This window comes from Caloenas nicobarica, chromosome 5 (assembly GCF_036013445.1).
Source record: "Caloenas nicobarica isolate bCalNic1 chromosome 5, bCalNic1.hap1, whole genome shotgun sequence".
Taxonomy (NCBI): domain Eukaryota; kingdom Metazoa; phylum Chordata; class Aves; order Columbiformes; family Columbidae; genus Caloenas; species Caloenas nicobarica.
In genome coordinates this window covers 44,302,456-44,321,964 of record NC_088249.1, presented here as the reverse complement: position 1 = coordinate 44,321,964, position 19,509 = coordinate 44,302,456, and the positions used below count along the sequence as shown (strand labels likewise).

Genomic DNA, 19,509 nt, shown 5'->3' with positions numbered 1-19,509 from the left:
CCCAGGCAGTGCCCGCAGGCGCTTCCTCTGCCTCCCTGCTCTGCGGGGAGACGAAAGGGCATCGCATCAATTGCAGCTGCAGCATTCACAGAGGCTTCATGTGAGCCTCGTTTCCATAGGAAAATCTGGGGAGTTTTCCACCGGGGAAAATACTGCAAGTTTTCAAGGGCTCGGAGTGAAATATAGAAGGCATCAGTGGTTGTTTCCTTTTTTAGAAATGAGAAGGGAAAGGCAGTGTTGCCTTAGGTTTTCCTTCAATCTTTAACGTGAGCACCTATTGCAAAACAGTGCTGATACAAATAAAACAGCCAAGGATTTTTAAATTGCTTCAACATAAGAGTCTCCCTAATGCTTGATGGTAATTTATTGAGGGCATTTCTCATGAGACAACTGTAACCTTCCAATTTGATTAACTTGGGCGTGTTAACATCATTCATCCCTCCTCCCCCCCCCAGGTTAGAAATACCTCAATTAAAGCAAATGTAATTAAGAATTTCAGATGGAAGGGACCTCTGTGGAACAGTAATTACCAAATAGTCTCCTTTTAGCTAAAGAGATATATGTATTTTAGGACCAAAAAATACATAATACTCTTTGGATTTGATCGGTTTTTAGCTCCGCATCGTTGTCTTTCAGCTCTAAGTGACCCCCTTTTTATGAATGGTAGGTTTTGCTCGATTGAAGAGACTAGTGTGTTCTCTGTTCTTTCTTAAAGTCTGTGGGCTAGAGGGTGCTGCTGAGCACTTGAGTAATCTTCCCGACAATGCAGAGAAGAAAGACTTTTTCAAAAGGTGTGGTTTGAGCTTGCTTAAGTTCCTGTTCGAGAACTGCCATGCACAAAAGCAAGATAATCAGATGACTTCTAATTTAAACAAAATCGCGCTTGTGTATTGGTTTCTAGTGCATAGGCTAGAATGTAAAATGTGGACTTTAAACAAAATATTGCAGAGTACCTCACACTTGTAGGCATGGTATCTTTTGAAGATAAGCTTAATGGCTTTTCAGCAACTTTAGATTTTGTCCTTTTTTTTTTTTTGTATGCACCATGTATTTGAATAGATTGCACCTCATCATAATTAGGTAACTTCCAAAGGCTCTAGAAATTTAAATAATTCTTGCACTACTTTTCTATGTTTTTAAGATTTGCCTTTATAAAATCTCGGCAGCTGAATAGAGACTTGCTAGCTACGTCAGCTTTTATCCGTGCTTGTCTTTGCATCTTTTTAACAGCACATTATCTACTAAATATACTCCGAAAGCCATCTTTGTCTCTGACAGCGCACGAGAAGCTATTTCCAGTATGACTGAGAAGGGCTCTGCTTTTAGCAGAAATAATGGTCTTATTTAGAGTGAGAGGTTATAAAAGGTTTAGAGCCATTCCTAGCATAGCATAACGTGTTCACCAGCTTCTCGTGGGTCTTGGCGTGCACGCAATCATGCTTTAACCTGCGAGAGGGAACACCCTGAGGGGTGCTTTCTTCTTTCCCCAGAAGTGCTCCTTTAGCAGTTGGTTTGAGCAGGATTGCACAGATACTTCATTTCAAACTAGCAATGGGGGAGGGGGGAAGAGTCATATTTGTTGTTGTTTCATGTCTTTGGTAGCAACAGGCATCTTAAATGGTCTAGTCCACCGTTTTTATACTTGAGAACTGAAGATTTGGGTGATGTGAAATTTTGGATCTTTCCATTCTGTGGGAATAGAAGCATAACCTTTTACTAGAAGATACAACATCATCTCTAAACAAAAAAATATCACTTCTTACTTAATGTATACTATTTTAAGAAGCCATCTAGGCTAATCAGTGTTCTAAACCTTTTGGTTTTATTACCTAATTTAAGTGCTGGAGACTTTCACCTGTAGTGCTCACATTAGTTCCAGTCCACATTTATCCTAGACAAACAGCACACAGATGTAATAAGGGCATGATAGAATGACCCGCTCACTTAAAATTGTGAACATTCTGCAGCCTCATGTGAGGAGTGGTGGGCTGGGTGAAGGGAAACAGCTCTTTCAGGCTCTTGTGACACCAGTGAATGTTTCTCACCTCTATGTCTAACACGACACATCTTGCATTGCTGCTGTGCTCTTTCTTTGTCTCAGTAAAACCACCAGGAGCTGGCTATGGGAACTGGCCTGGCCTCCTGGCTTGTCATCACTCCTGTGGTGCAGGGACGAGGCAGACATACACTTGTACTCCCGCTTCCTGCTGCATACATGTTAAAGAACCTGAGCTTGCTTTCTGCAGTTGTCATCCTCCTGCCACCTTCACAAGGCACTGTAAAATTCCGTGTGATGCTCTTTGTACTGCGGTTTTGAGGCTTCAGGTGTGGAAGTCTCTGTGCTTCAACTTCTCTATTTTTAAGCAGGTTACGTGGTTTGGGCATGAGTCTTGTTACCACTTCAACTGTTCTGCAGAATCCTTATTTTCATACCTCTGTGTCCCTAGAGCAAATACTAACTTCTCAGTGTACAGCTTGTTTTAATGTTGCTTCTAGCCAAAATGAATAAAATATCACTGGGTGTCTTCCTGTCTCAGTTTCTGTTCCACTTTTGAGCAGTCAGGATCTCGAAGAGTTTAATTCCCTGTTCTGTATATAGCTTCTGAATGAAATCTCTGTCTTACTGCTTTGCAGCTGGATTCCTTTTTTTCCCCAGATAGCCTGTAGATGTTACAAATTCTATGTATTCTGGCTTCCCCACAGCTGTGGTGGAGTGGGAGAAAGTAAATATATTGTGTGGGTGATTGAGAGGCAGAACTTGCCTGCCCCAAACAAGTGGTAAAGAGTCATCAAGCTTTTCTACTTCTTTCTTGCACGGTACATGACATGATGAGAACTCATGAAGAAGGGAAGATCTTGGAAATATCCTAGAACAAAGTGAATGCTTTTGCTGTGCTTCGATCCATCTTTACACCTCTCTCCTGACCTGTTACACACTGTAGGAGCTGAGGTGTAAAACTTGAAACAGATCTTAATGCTAACTGCAGGCTGTGCAAACTGGCCTGTGAAGTAAGATGTGAATTGACTCGTACTCAAGTTGGTTTTTGTTTTATGGCTGCTTAAAAATAAATCTAAGGCTGGAACATAATCAGGATGTTAATGTGGAGTTTAAATAGCTTATGAGAGTGAAGGTTTGGAAATGCAAAACTCAAGCCAAATGCGAGTTGTGCATACATGATACACGCAGGGGAATTCTTCCTGAGCCCGAAACGCTGGCTATGACTGATAATTGAATGGTCTGAAATAGGTGGTAAGAGCTGCTATATATACCCTGCATGTGTTAAGCAGGGGAATTGAACTCTGCCCAGCAGTGGATTTGGCTCATGGATTTATTAATATATTGTGTCCATGACCACACATTCAAAACAGTAAGTCTATTTTTTTCTTTGTGGCCCTTGCATGTCTTTTCCCCCCATAAGCTCCTGGAGATCAGAAGTCAAACAAAAATAGTTCCTTTGGTAGTTCTGACTTCAGGGGTACCTCTGTTATTTTTGGGGAGAGAAGTAGGTGGAATTTGAATTTATAAGGGGTCAGTGGAAAACTTAACAGTAAGCTTGAATTTGTTATATGAAGGTCCACATGGCTATTGCAAAAGCTAAAGAGCCCACAGATCCAAAGGGCTGAAAAATCCCTATTTTAAAAAGGATTTTTAAAAGCCCTAGCATCTCTGGAACTCTTCTAATTTTTAGAATTTTTAGCTGTTGAAACAGTCACATAGCAGAAATGTGTCTTAGCAGTTGTCAGTTATATACAATGACTTTTTAAAAGATCTCCAACAATGGAAATAGCTTTGAGGAGGATTAGATGTTATATTGGTTTTGTGGGCTTTTCAAAGTCTTTGCAGAAATTCAACAAGGAAACCAAGCTGCTTGATATTCCAGTGGAAAATCAAGAGGTCAGAAAATCCCTATACAGTGTTGTGTAACTTTCATATACAGTGCAGGGCAGTTGTATTTACTGATGGATGTATACATATACTTTTTCGCTTCATGTGTAAAATCTGACTCCTTCTTGGAAGATACAACATTAAAAAGGGTGATTTCTGTGGGTAATGTGCTGGTGTGGGGAATGGGAAGGTGACAATGCAGCAGGGTTGTTAGGTATCTTGTAACATGTTTTAATATGGCTTGGGTTCTTAAATGAAAGGTTCTGGGAGAGCCCTTGCAGCTATTGCATCACTTGCCAAAAATAGCATCTTTACTGCATGAGGCAGCCTGTCTGCAGTGTGGATAGGCTTGAGGAATTAATGCTTCTTGTGAATGTTCAGTCATTTTTGCTTCTCAGCTAAGCAGATTTTTAGTCTAAATTTTAGAGGCAAAATAAAGTAAAAGGTTTTATTTTCTGTCTCTGGGGGTGAGGTGAGTTTGAAAATAGCAGCGTCCACAGTTTTGTCTGCAGCATGGTTCTAAAAATACATTTTGAAGCTTACCGAAGTTGTAATTTAAAGACACTGATAAATATATTCTTATATTGTAATTGTCTAGGGAAGGAAAGAAAAAAATTGCTTTGTGCAGCATGAGGTAGTCTGCTATTCTCATCAATCACTTAATGTAGGAGTTTTTTTTTTTTAATTGCAGTTATACAATACAAGCAAAGTATAATGCTAATCTAAATTCTTATTAACAAAAAAACCCACTCCCCAAAACAGCCCCTCACCCCCAGCCCAAATCCTATCCCTTGAAAACAGAAGGTATGTTCTAGAGGGTTTTTTTTTTCCCCTTCTCTTATTCTGAAATCTTAGTCAAGATGTACCAGCAAGGGAGTGTGTTTGTATTCCAGTGGTGTTGCTGAACCAGACAGGTCTGCAGCACAGCGTTTTATTTTTAGACTCTAGGTTGCCATTTTTATCCTGTAAAAAATATTCATCAGTGTCTGGGTGACAGGCCATCAGTTTTTATAAATGTGTCAGACCACGTTTTTTCTACCTCTTTCTCTCTCTCTCCCTTTCCCCTTTTATGTCCTGCTGTATACATTTCTTTTTTGGGGTAAAGGGATAGGGGGAACAAGGGTGCAGATTTCAATTCATGCATTTGATTTTTTTCAATTCACAGATCTTTAGCGTCACACGGTTCATTCATCTTCTGTAGTTGGCCGCTTACGCAGCTTTGCTTATTGTCTGCCATGGGTGAACTGTTGTGGTGCATCGGGCTGGGTGCACAGGAAGAGGCCGAATGGCTTTGCTGCCAGGCTGCTGCCTCAGCTGCCCCCAAATTCCCTGATGTGGCAGTGCTATTAAGAAATAGTTTCATATATGGTTTCTGGGTACTTGTCAAGTATAAAATTGCTTCCTGGAGAAGCTATTGAAGATCTCCTTGCAATGATTTATATAGGTCAGCTGACTTCTAAAAATAGAAATGGGGAGATCTCTTCTGGTCTGGGATATGAGAAGTGGCTAGTGCATGGCACTAAGGGCTCCAAGCAACGTGGTTCTAGGATGTTCAGGCAGTAACTCTCACTAAGCGTGAATCTGCAGCACAAATTTCTCTTCATGGCAGGAGAGCCACGTATTACAGTTGCTTTCTAGGGCGCTGGACTTCTGAACCTCCATGGTGCAGCGGCCCTGAGGCTTTCAAGAAGAGTTGCTCCTTGAGTCCTTCAAGAGCCATCTAGGTTGGCAAGGAGCTCAGTGTGGACTGCTGTCACCAGCGCCATTGGTGCTGCTGCTGGCCCCTTCCTGTTTCCCCTGGACCCAAACATGGGGATCTTGCTGTAGCCCTGATAGGAGCTTGCTTTTGAGTGACTCTTAGCTGCTTTTACTGGTGTTGGGGAAGAGTTCTTGCTTGTGGGAGGTGGCAGCCAGGAGCAGCTTGCTGCTTGAGCTGAGTTGGCTCACAGCCCATGGGGGACCTGCCCAGAGGGTGACGGGTTGCATGACAGTCTAGCTGCATACTTAGGTTTTGCCCAAATGATGGGAGATCTTGCATCTCAAATGCTAAAAGAGGACTGAGAGAAACAGGTGAAAATGGTGCAAATAGTCTATCAGCAGTTGGAGGTCTGAGTCAACTCCATCCTGCTTAGTTTTGATTTATTTTAAAACTTGTAAAGTCTTGGGAGCACTAGTACCCAAGTTGACTGGTTGGGTTAGGGACAAACTTAAGTGTTGTGATAAGTAATGGTAAGTATTCACAAATATAAGAGCAATAAGATAGCTGGTTACTGATACTTCTTGGGTTAGAAGTGGAGATTCAGTAAGCTTAGGCTATATATACACACGTGTTAAGCCTTCTTTAAGGGGTAAAAATGGATTGGATTTTTATCTGATTTGGAGAGGCACTATAGACTGAGACCTGCCCAAGGAGGGTTTACAGGTACAATTGTGCACCTTTTGTGTATGGCATTACAGTATACTGAACATGTGGTGTGACTTAACTAGTAACCTCCCTAAGTGTGTGTAATTAAAAAGTAGCTTATCAAAGATACACTTTATCGGTCATATTTCTGCTGCACCAGGTAATGTAACACTATGTCTTTCTTAGGGTTAAAACTTATTTTTCGTTCTACACAGATAGGTAGCTGTCCAGATTTTTCACATTTCTTCCTGAAAGTGGCATTTCATTTTTGCATGTGAGGGTTTGTAAACCCTAGGAAAGTGGCCATGTGGGAAAAAAAGTACAGCAGTAGAGGTGGTATTCCAGAAAATATTAAGTAACCTGTGTATTTCAGTATTTTGATCTGTTTTAACTTATGGTGAGTTTGAAACCACATTATAAATAAAAGGTTAAGGATTGGAGGCTGGACCTAAAATGGTTTACTGTTGTGAATGATAATGATGTCCAGGTTGGAGAACTGTTACAGGAGAAGGCAGGTAAGACAGAAATGTGCTAGTGACTGCATGAAGCAAGCACAGGCCCGGTGTGGCTTGTCTGACCCAGGGAGAGAAGCCTTGTCCATATGTGATGCTGCTCCAGTGCAGCCTCACTTGTGCTTTCAGCAGGAAGGTGCAATGGTGGCCAAGTTCATCCGTGCAGATCTAGGTTAGCTAATAAGCCCTGTTTTGTCCAAAAAAAAAAAAAAAAAGCTGAGGAGCGCAGTGCAGGTATGTTCTAACATAGCCAGCCTGCACCTAGCTGCGGAATTGGTACCCATTTGGTACCAAGCAGGGTGAGCCCAGCCTGGGTCCCACCTGGAGCTGTGTTGGCTCTCCACTTTCCTTCCCAGGGGCTGTGCTGCAGGGAGCTTTGTCACTCGCATGCAGTGCTGGGTGAATGTGTGAACCCAAGGTGTTCCTCTGCTCTCCAGGAGTCTGAAAGGCTCCATATGGAGGCACCCAGTGATTCTATGGGAGGTGGCTTGGGTCTGGATGGGCTTATGAGCTGAAAACTGACAGGCTACGTTAGGTGAGAATATACTTGTGAGATCATCTGTAGCTCTCTCTTCTCAGAGACTGTCTACCTGTCTTTCCCAGATAATGTTTTATCTTGGGTACACTGATCCTTGTTGCAGACTTAGATACTGCACGTTATCTTTGGCACAAGACAGGGTGCTGATGAGGGTGATGAAGAAATGTCTGAGCAGTTCTGTGTCTTGGGGTTCAAACAAAACATCAGTTTTCGTAGTCTTCCCATGCTTCCCAGTTTGTCTACTTTTGGTGCATTATTGATGCACTGAAATTTGACTCTAACTTGCATTCAGAATGAAGATTTTAATGCAGGAGACAGGGAAGGAGTGTTATTTTTCTAATAGATGGAATATATTTAAAACACTTTGGTATTTTAAATGTATTCAATTGTAAAATTAATTCGCTGTCTGCAAACATGTAGTCCAAAGAGATTCTGATAAAGGCTCTCATCAAGGGTTGGCTGAATGTCTATAATCTTATAAATTTTGCTATATCCCTTAGATTTACCTGTTTAATAAATATAAAAAATAACTTGAAAATCCACAACTGCCAATTTAGAGGACAGAGAGAAAGTAAGGGAAAGTAATCAACATAATTGCTTACCACAATCAGGAGATGGTGGAGAAACAACCAAATCCTAAACTAGCAGATCAGTTCCAAAAGAACAGAAGGAGATGCTACTGTCCCATGCAGGATGTAGTTCAGCTGTGTAGCTTCCTGTTACAGGCTGTGATAGATGCTAAAGGTTTACATGGATTTAAAAAAATACTGTAAAAGATCTTAGTAGCTTTTTCTCCTGTGAAGTTGTCCAAAAATCACCAGCTGTAGTCCACCAAATTGTGGAACTGCAAACTGGCAACAGGAAGAGTATCCTGGAGAGGTATCACGATGTGCTTTGGCTTCTTAAATTCTTCCTTCAGTACCTACTACTGACCACTGCCAGAGACCAAGTCTTGGGTTAGTTGGATCTCTATTCTGAATGGAGAGGTCTATTCTTGTGACAAAACTGTTATACTATGAGAGAGCTTGTCTACACTGCTTTCTTCCCTTGCTTCCAATGTAGATAGTTGGGTATGTGCAAATGGAGGGAACAGGTAAATGATGGCAGGATGTATTTATTAAGTTACATGGTTTGGTTTTTTGTTTGGTTTTGTGGCTTTTTTTCCTAATGACCTGATGCATTGATGTGTGCCATGCCTCTACTTAATGATACATTATGCTTGAAATGTACCCAAACCTTCATTGAAAGATTTCTTCAAGACTTTGTTTTGTATAATTCTAAATAGTTCAGATCCTAGTCGTGAAGTTGTGAAAGATCAACCAGTGTTTCAAAGGTGTAGAGAACAGGTTGTATTTAGCACTGCATTCTCGGATCTCTTGGCATGTACAGCAAAAAAATAGGAATTTCATGCCCACAATCTGATCTTAAAAAGCTGTTAGAAGGTGCTGTTGTTTCTTTTCATGCCCCAAGTGCTCTTGGAGGCTGGTGTCCTCACTCTGAATATGGAGACGTTGGAGTAAGATGATTTGAGTTATTGGCAGCACAATAAGGGGTTCCAGAAGGAATCCCTTCCCAGATCAGGTCCTCTTCATGAACCAGAGTCTTTGTTCTGTTAGGATTACTGTGTATTTGTTTGTCATCATTTGTCTCTCATATCTCTAGATGCAACCAGTCTCATGAAGCAGAGACATTCTGAAAGTCAAATTGTGTGTTGAGATGGGAAGGGGAAAAAAGGACAATTGCTCTGATGCCCTCTGACAACCTGAGGAAGCCCTACAAGCATGTGATTAATAGAATGTATCAAACCCAATCAACAAATTACAGTCAGGCTTATTTTGTTTCCCATTTTCCTTCTGATCCATTAATGGATAGTATCGTACAGATTCTTGTTGCAAGTTTGTAGTTCTGTTTCCAGAGTTACATCTATCTTGTCTTGCACTGCTGTCTTGCATCTCAAAGTTCCTCTCACAGGTCAGATTCCTTATGCTTACTCTGCTCTTCAGAGTCAGAAACTTTTTTTTTTTTTCCTTTGTTATATACTAATTTCCAGTATTAATTGTGACCAACTTATATTTTCTTCCCAGTTGTTAACCTGAGATTTTTCCTTTTCTGGTGGTTGCACTACATGATCCTATGAAGAGCAAATGAAACCTTTTAAAACTCATCTCGCAGAACAAGTAACTCTTCATTTTAGCAGCCTTTTTTTTTTTATTCCCAGCTGTTCCCATTAAATTAATGTATTATTGCTTTCTCTTACTATGGGAAGGACCTCAGTGGATGCAGTCTGGTTATGTAAGTTGTCTTTATAGCTGCATCAGAATGGCAGTTTATAGTCCATTTTATATTCAGCCACTGCACTCCAGGTACCTTTCTTCCATTGCTTAGAATGGTTGACTCAGCTCTAAGAAAGTTAGTCTCAAGTGCACGTTTTGACATCTGGTACTGCCATGTCACCATGTAATATCTGGCAATATTATGTTTTTATTACTGTGGTCTAGAAAACCATCTAATTGTTTGAAGTGTTGCACTGTAATCCTTTTCAGTAGCCAGATTTTGTGAAGTTTGTAGAGCATTCCCCTCTTTGCCTGGTGATCACTAGTAACAGTGTTGGACAGGATTTGTGCGGAGATCAGTCCCTGAGGAGTGTAACTAGTAATTTGTTTTTACCCTGATAAAGCTCCTTTTTTTTTTTTTTTATTTTCTTGGTCTGAACTGTTGTAGACACCTCCTTAGGTAGCTCCTGACTATATTCTAAGATTCTTATGTTCAGTCCCAGTCACTTTCGTAGTCATAGTTTCTTATGGTCGTCATATAAAATATGTATCATAGGCCTAGAGCATCACTCTTGTCTAAACCGATCACACTTTTACAAAGTTTTTGTTTAAAAATTGATCTAACACTGCATTTTATCCCAACCTCCACTTTTTTTTCTATGCTCGTGATTATTCTGAGACCTTGCATAGCTTTGACTTGAAATTAATATGCCCATAGTTTGACAAGATCACTTGTTATCCTCTTCTGTTTGCAGGTGGTGTTTTTTTGTTGCCGTGTCGCTGACTTGAATTTATTTTCTGCCTGTTACAAATGTATAGCGAAAGAGGGGAAAAAAAGATCTGATTTCTTCTAGTGACTTCTTATGTAGAGCTGCCTGTCAGCTTTGCAGATTCCAAACCCAGAGGCCCTCCTACTGGTTGCTAAGTTCCCTCTCAGGAAAGCAACTTATCTATGCGTGTTTCCAGTGGCAAGCACACTAAAAGCCTTCACGTGGTGCCAGTCCTGACCTGTCTAATCTTCAAAATTTTCTTGTTGCATTCACCCTCTCCTAGAGGCAGGAAGAACCAGAAATGGTAATTCGAATGACCTCCATGCATGTGCTTTCTTGGCCTGGCTGTGCTTGCAGTGACAGCATCTGTCACGTTTTTCACAATGACAGTTTGGTTTTGCTAAATATTAATACTATGCAGTAACTCCTGTGGTTGTATCTTACTGAGCACAAGGCAGCTATGGCTTTTGCATATGCTTAACTTAGAGGGACTTAAGAGATGATCTGAACAACTTCCTCAGTATTGCAGAAGTTCAGGGCACTCTTGGGTTCACCTGACGTTTTCTGGTTCAGAAGCCTTGAAAGCAGCGAAGTTCTTAAATTTGTAACAGGGTGGAGTGGGGCTTCTGAATGCAGGACACAGGTAGCCAAAGTTTCCCCTCTCTTCCCAGGCTCCCATATCCACAATGCAGCAGCCCGTGACTAACAGGAGAAGATGACCCCATGGCAAAGATTTGAGTGTGAGTGGGTAAAAAAGGCCAGCCTGGAACTGGAACAGCTTGCATAGAGGCAATTTGAACTGATATTGCATAGAGGCAATTTGAACTGATATTGCATAGAGGCAATTTGAACTGATATTGCATAGAGGCAATTTGAACTGATATTGCATAAGCATTGCCTGTGACTTTCATGAACTCTTCTGTGTGGTTTTCTTGTTGGGTTTTCTAGATTGCTTTTAGCTTTCAAGTCCAAAGAAATCTTGAGTGTGCTGCCCAAAACCATTCCTTGCTCCAGTTCTGGATGAAATGGGAACTTGTGCTTTGGTATTTATAGAATACTTTTCTACCCACAATCCTAGCTCCTAGACACAAGCTGTTACCAAGTAAGTGTTCGGTTCTGGGAACTGAACCTTTTTCTGTGGCCTGTCTTTTCAAAGCCTGATCATTAGGTGTTAGCTCCTTCGTGCAGAAAAAAAAACCCAAACCAATGAATTTCTAGGATTTTTGGCTTGGGTACAGATGATCCTTCCGATGAGGCTTCCTATTTCAGGAAGTTAAATTGATAATACAAGTGAAGTTTGTCTTATTTTTGCACTGAGTTTTCTGTTTTTATTCAATAAAAATGCAGGGAGTTGCTGCTGTCTTATTAACTTGCAGCCTGCATGCTTATCTTCTTTGTTCTTTGTTAAATATGAGCTGGCATGTGTTAGACTGCGTTAGCGTTCACTCTTTGGGACTTCAGTGGTTTCTAAATTTGGCATTGCTAAGCCGGTGCCCTGTTTGCTTGAATCAATTGGGGCTGCTATTTTTAGCAACAAAAGGGAATTGAAATAGCAATTTTCTTTCCATGTAATAGATCCCCAAGAGGAATACTGATGCAAGCTCTCTGTCATCCCAAATTCTCCCCCTCCCCAAAAGCACTCAGACAAAAGGCAGCTGTCACGGTTTGCGGCTGTATTAATCTTTAATCAATCGAGTGTTTTCTGCATTCAGGTGTTTGGGGAAAAGAAGGGTCATGATGAGGATCTGCCTAGAATAACTAAGCACTCGTGCATGGTCTGTGCAGTCAGAATTTGTGGGCAACGGCAGGGATAGACAGAGCAGCTAAAAATAGTATTTGCTTCCAGTGTTTCTCCAGTCTATTTTCGATGCTTGAATTTGATAAGGTTGATTGGGCGCTTACTAAAAATAGCCATTTCTAGCAAGCTGAGGACAAAAAGTAGAGTATTTTTAACCAGCACAGGCTAAAGTATTTTTGTTGGCTGAAGATAATCTAGAAGCTTGGTATTGGTCAAATGCCAGTGATTTATATAAATCTGTAATAAATGAAGCACTGCTTGATGCCAAACAGGCATAGTCTTTTTTTTCTCCTGGCCAGCTTTTGTTTTCCCCAGGAGCTGTCATATTCTTAATATAGCCTTTGTGTTTCGTAGCAGAAGAATCTCGAGTCTTCAGTTATTTATGTGTTGTACTTTAAACCTCTGCTAATGTTGGCTGTGCTGTGAAGTTTCTCTCAACTGTATTGCTTTAATAAGGCACGCTAGGTTCCTAGTTTTTTCTTTACATCGACAACTGCTACAGCTGGGTGCTGTACTGTGACAGACCCTCACTCGGATCTGGATTCTGTCTTGCAGGACAGGGATGGTTCTTCTGTGTGAATGGAGAATGTAGCTGAGAGAATAACTCTGCAGTGGCCATTTTGACAACAAATTTAAATACCTCTCGGGATCAAAAATGTAGCTAAGCTGCCCTCCTTGAGATCTGTTTGTTAGCATAATTTTTTGGCAGGAAGAGTATAGGTGTTCCCAAACTGCTGGACCCACATCTTTCTAGGGCAAATAACGTTGTTAGTGGCTTGGGTCTCCCTAGATAATGATGTGCATGAGTGCATCTGCAGTACTTTGAAAGATCGCCTGAAAACTCACACTCTTCTTAATGACAGTGGGGAAAATGGCCGAACTGAAATGATTTTTTTAGTTTGAAGAGGCTAGTAGAGAACACGCATAATGGTTGTTAGCTTCATTGTGCGCGTGGTCAAAGCAGTGCAAGGAGTATGCCTGGTGCTGTTCGCTAGTGGCAACATGGATAAAAGTATTCCATGCTTTATCTCCATTAGGTATCTCAAAAGCTTATTTTGCTGTGGAAAACTTGTGTCTGTATCTGAAGGCAGACTTGATCTCTTTAAGCTTTGTCTCCACTGTAGTCTAACCTTGAATTGGGGAGTCACGAATCTATAATCTTGTTTCAGCGTGATTGCTCTGCAGAACTGCAGTAGAATTTTCTATGCTTGCTGTTGCTTCCTCTCCCTGTGTCAGTGCTGGTCCTTGCTCCTGTTGTGAGATGAGATGATTTCTACATGCCTGCCTCATGCTTTACTGCACCATTCTTTGCTTTTGTTTTAAGATGTCCTGGCTGCATAAGAAGCAGATAAGTGTTCTTTCTGGGTCTCGAATATTCCTTCACAAAACACGCTGCTGTGGTCTGCTGGTTGCTGCTTTTGCCTGGCTGTAGAACAGTAGTCTCTCTTTTAACAGCAGGTAATGTTTATCCAGTGTTCCTCTTAGGAGGTGGGGATGTTTTCTAGGTGACCTCTTATTTGGGAAGGCAACGGCTGTTACTTCTTACAAGAAGAAAGAACACGCAAGTTCCCCGCACCACTGGTGATACCTTATCCTATGTATGTTTAGCCATGATAGGCTGTGGGATTTCTGAAGGATGCAGATGCTATTGGAAGCATTTGTATATTCGCCCCTCTAAGCCTTGTGGAGAAGAACCAACATTTTTAGCCCCTGAAGTCATGTACCAGTGGGTGTGTTAGTCTTCTAGACTAAAACCACTTGCTAGTTACCATAGGCTTGATCTGTGGCTTTTTTAATAACAGGAAAGATCTTCCCTTCTAGTGCAAGACCACACATTTCACTGACTGCTGAGTTCATTTAACTTTGCCCTGTGTTGTCAAGGGTTGCTCTGAGCTTGATACTAGGCAGGAAATGATGCTGGTGCTTATGGAGTGCATCATATACGTTGTGTATGTGACAAAAGCTGTGAAACACACCGTGTGAAACATTAGGAGGCAAAGTGACTAGGTGGTATTAAGGTTTAGAGAATCAGTGAGTTGCATCTGAATAACTAGTCCAGTATCACAGAATCACAGAATGTTAGGGATTGGAAGGGACCTCGAAAGATCATCTAGTCCAATCCCCCTGCCAGGGCAGGAACACCTAGGTGAGGTTACACAGGAAGGCGTCCAGGTGGGTTTTGAATGTCTCCAGAGAAGGAGAATCCACAACCTCCCTGGGCAGCCTGTTCCAGTGTTCCGTCACCCTCACTGAGAAGAAGTTTCTTCTCACATTTAAGTGGAACCTCTTGTGTTCCAGCTTGAACTCATTACCCCTTGTCTTACTGTTGGTTGTCACCGAGAAGAGCCTGGCTCCATCCTCGTGACACCCACCCTTTATATATTTATAAACATTGATGAGGTCACCCCTCAGTCTCCTCTTCTCCAAGCTAAAGAGACCCAGCTCCCTCAGCCTTTCCTCATAAGGGAGATGCTCCACTCCCTTCAGCATCTTTGTGGCCCTGCGCTGGACCCTCTCCAGCAGTTCCCTGTCCTTCTTGAACTGAGGGGCCCAGAACTGGACACAATATTCCAGATGAGGTCTCACCAGGGCAGAGTAGAGGGGAAGGAGAACCTCTCTGGACCTACTAACCACCCCCCTTCTAATACACCCCAGGATGCCATTGGCCTTCTTGGCCACAAGGGCACAGTGCTGGCTCATGGTCATCCTGCTGTCCACCAGGACCCCCAGGTCCCTTTCCCCTGCACTGCTCTCTAATAGGTCATTCCCCAACCTGTACTGGAACCTGGGGTTGTTCCTGCCCAGATGCAAGACTCTACATTTCCCCTTGTTATATTTAATTAAATTTTTCCCCGCCCAACTCTCTAGCCTGTCCAGATCTTGCTGGATGGCAGCACAGCCCTCTGGCGTGTTAACCACTCCTCCCAGCTTGGTGTCATCAGCAAACTTGCTGATAGTACACTCAATTCCCTCATCCAAGTCATTGATGAATATATTGAACAGTATTGGTCCCAGAACTGACCCTTGAGGCACTCCACTAGATACATGCCTCCAACCAGACTCTGCCCCATTGATCACAACTCTCTGGCTTCTCTCCTTCAGCCAGTTTGCAGTCCACCTCACTACCCGATCATCCAGTCCACACTTCCTCAGTTTTGCCGTGAGGATGCTGTGGGAGACGGTGTCAAATGCTTTGCTGAAGTCAAGGTAGACCACATCCACTGCCCTGCCATCGTCAATCCACCTTGTTACGTCTTCATAAAAGGCTATGAGGTTGGCCAAACACGACTTCCCCTTGGTGAAGCCATGTTGACTGTCCCTGATGACCCTCTTATCCTTGATATGTCTTAAGATGGCACCAAGGATAAGGTGTTCCATCACTTTCCCAGTAGTAGGGGCTATGATGTGTTCCCCTGTAATTAAATTGAGGAAATCACTGTAAGAGGCCAAAAATGCATGAGGAAACTCAAAGCAGGAGTTGAAGTGTTTTCTTTATTTTCGTCACTTCCCATGCCATATAGGCAGCAAAATTCTGGCACAGTCTTTAGGGTAAAGGTGCTATACTGCCCTAAGGTGGAGATTTTGGTGACTTGTGGAAATAATTGCATGATGTGTTAAGGATAATACTGTAATTAAAAATTTAACTGCAGATCTGAGTTCTTGTGCAGATGATGCGTCTATACAATGGCAGTTGAAAGATCTCCAGCCTACGTATGGCATAACCTCCTCCAGCAGTGTGAACAAATGATACCACATACTGCTTGCTTTGTTTGGAGACCTTGGCACTACATTGGAAGTTTCTCTTTGCACGATTACACTTCAGTAAGGCTGCTTCCAAAGCATTGGTGGGTTCAAAGTCACTTATTTTTATGTGGTGTACACTAGTAGCTAGTGTGAATGGTGATTTAAAATGTTTTACCAGATTTCCCACTTCTCGTTTGCTATTTTGGACAGTATGGGGTAAGTTGGAAGGAACAAATAAGATTGTTCGTGCACAACTGAAATGAAAGCTGCGACTAGAGGATGAAACCCATGCATACGTCTGTAACCCATTATAATAATGATTATAACAATCTTACCCAGTCAAGAAAGTGTCATTACACGGGAGAGCAAGTAGTGTTCCTTTTAGTGTGCTGGACTCATTAGGGCCAGGCTGTGTGGACTGTGGTTCAGAACAGGAGTCTTTGGGAAGGTTTTTCATAACTGAGGAAACATGTTTTGCTCTTGCACATGTTGGCTCCGTACTTATAGATATGCTATTTTCAAAAAAGCCTGTCTTGAGGTGGGAGTCTTTTCAGGATGCAGTCTAATTATTTGTGGAATAACTTGTGTCCAGAGTTGCTGAACTCTGGTTAGTGGTAACTTCCTGGGGTAGAACATCTCCAACCCAATCTGAGTGCATGTAATTGGTTTACTAAGACTCTATTTTCAGCGTACGTCATGTTACTGAACACCTTTCCTTATTTTTCTTCTCCCTTTCTTCTACAGCCCCAAAAGTCAGGGAAAGATAGATGTTGATGTATTTGCCTAAAATCAGCCAGTCCTTCAATACAGCTTCAGCTCGAAGTTTCATTTGGTGGGCTCACACACAAGCTGCCTGGGCACTCTTCTTGTTTCTCTTCTGGAGACGGCAGATGGCTGAAGTGGGAAGCTACTACAGTTAGTCTGACTACTGAGTAAATGTGTATAATCACACTTACGAGCCGGTACAGCTTTCCTGTACAGACAATAACTTATTCCTACCCTACTTGCTTTGCCTTCTTTAAGGCTGCCAACTGCTGTCAGTTTAACTTTTTTTGGAAGGCAGGCTGTAGAAGAAACAATTTAAAAGCTTAACCCACACTTTGAGTTATTTAACTTCAGCACATCAGGGTGATAGTTAAAATTTAGTTAAACTGGCGCAGCTTCTGTATGTAGCTGGGGTAGTTAAAACTGCAACACTTGGCTCTGGAGTGCAAACTAGAGATGAATGTGAACAATATGAAAAATATAAGTGCGTTGCTAATGCGAAAGTCTTACCAAAGCCTCTTTTCATAGTTCTCCCCTTCCCTGTAGCATATACACTTTAGGTGGTCCAAAACATGGAGGAAGATAAGGTAGTTGAGTCTTGACTCTTGTGATGTTGGTCCAGTCAGTTGCCTTTACCCCATCTCATTTGCAACATACCTCTCAGGCAGGTATCTGTCTGGGCAGCCTTCCTGACCTGACAAACTGCTGGCTAGCATCCCAAAAATGGGAGTAACTGCAGCTCCCTGGCTGAACTGCGTGCTACTGGTCGGGAGCAGGACAGATCTGTGTCAGTGCAAATTTCCTGCCTCTGGTGCTGACCTCTGCTGCCTCTGTACCAGTGGAGCCATTGATGGGAAATCAATTTCCTTAGAATGGTTCAGAGCTGAGCCAGGTGCCTTCTCTTGAAGGGCTTTAGGAAGAAAAGTGTGGCCTGTAAAAAGTGTTTTCTAGGCTGTACATTGGAAAGCAGCCCTTTTTACTGTGGCTGCTCTTCAAGGTGGTGTGAGAGCATGGAACATGAGACAAAATTATCCTTCTCAAAGTGGAGCCACCAATAGAATGATGGTATCAGTGCCTTCGTGTGAGAAGAGGGTTCCCTTATTGTGAAGAAAGTCACCCATGGGTAAAAAAGTTTAAGTGTAGAAGCCCAGCTTGCAGCTGATGGCTGCATCGGTCACTCTTGCTGCTGGTAAGCACAATGGTCACAGGGATCTGAAATCTATTGGAGAGTCACTAATAGAGACCTGTTGTCTATATCCTAAAATGTTTGTTCTATTGGATGCTTACAGGCTTTAAGATACTTTTTTGTTTATTAAAAAAAAAAACTTGTTTAGTAGTAATAACTAAGTCATTAAATGACTTAGAAATCTCTCTTAGTCTGCAAAGCTTCTGAAGAAGCATAGTGAGCCAGGGGGCTGGCATGAGAGGGCTGCTGAATGTGATTCTTAAAATAACTCTTAGACTCAACTCCTTTTCTTCTCCTTTCTTACATAGGAAACTTGCACTAAAATATTTCCATAAGAGAGTTAATAAGTTGTACACCTATTCCAGAAACTTTGTGTCTCTTGGCTGGAATGAGTACTTTAATGGCCTGTTAATGAACACCCATTGCATTTATTCCTGTGAAGCAACTAATGTGTATCTGTCTGTCTTTTTCAGTGGTCACAGGAGCTACTGATGGGATTGGAAAAGCCTATGCAGAAGAGGTAAGAATTCTTATCACTTTGAAGTCTATCTTGATCCTTGGCAAGATGTCATGCTGTTTCAGCTCTGTCAAGCAGCAGGTCGTATCTCCTCACCTTATCTGAATACAGATATCTGTGGAGAGAGAGGTCTCTTGCCTAGCCTCCCTCAGGTGACCAGCCAAAACTTGTATCCTTTTTCTTAGTTTCCTTTATTTGTGAATTCTATTCTCATCCCTTACCTTGTCCTTCAATTTTTTAACTTTTTTAGTTGTTACAAGTATTTTAGCTTCCTCAATCCTTGGTGTTTCCTATTGATACTTCCAGGCACCGATTAAATGGTGTTTCTAGCTGCCTGCAGTATGTTCCAGTTATGCCCTATAATTCATGAAGTCTCTGAAGCTGGGTTTTACCTCTCTCTTATATATACTTCTGCTCTCAATGGATATGTGGGCTCCAAATATGGTGCTAGAAGGTATTGCTTAAGACAAAGTGCCTGTTGGTATGGAGCAATCTGGCCTATAAGCCCAGAGAACATAATGACAAAGCTGACTACAAAAATTTATAGCAAAACCAGCTTTCAACTCCAGCATCACTACCAAATTGAGCCTATCTGTACTTATTTTTGTGTTCTCTGAAGCACTAGCATGACTTTGTGAGAAATTCCCTTTTTCTGGAACTTTTTGTTCTGCAGAGCAGATGGGGAAAGTGGCTGTTCATCCTTTCAGGTAGCCCTTGCCCTTCAGATCTCCCTAACATCCCTGTATGCCATGTCACAGGCACCTCTAGCCTACAAATGATTTTCTGCACTGCAGAAAGTAGCACCTTTTCCTGCTGGGTTAAGACAGGAGGAGTCGGCTGCAAAGGGAATTAAGCCTGTTGCCAGCAGTGCCTGATTCTGGCTTAGAGCTGACAGCTCATACAGGCCAAATATCCCAGTTATACGGCACTGAAGCAAATGATGCAACACTTAAACTTAACTGTCTAAGGCGAGTGGAAGGAGGTCATTGTGCCCAGGGCATCGCACTGTCAGAAGGGAGTCCTCTGGTGTGGGAGACACCTTCTGAACATCATGAGAGATGAGTTTCAGTTTCAGGCTCTGTATGTTAGGTTCTTGGGTGAGTGAGTGAAACTACC

General features: G+C 42.1%; 1 protein-coding gene across 1 annotated transcript in view; it reads left to right on the top strand.

Moving 5' to 3' along the window:
* The window catches only part of HSD17B12 (hydroxysteroid 17-beta dehydrogenase 12), an 88,675-nt gene that overhangs the window by 13,727 nt on the left and 55,439 nt on the right, over positions 1 to 19,509 (top strand). The window contains 1 exon segment of the mRNA XM_065636952.1: positions 18,350 to 18,396. Coding sequence (XP_065493024.1) covers positions 18,350 to 18,396 — 47 coding nt within the window.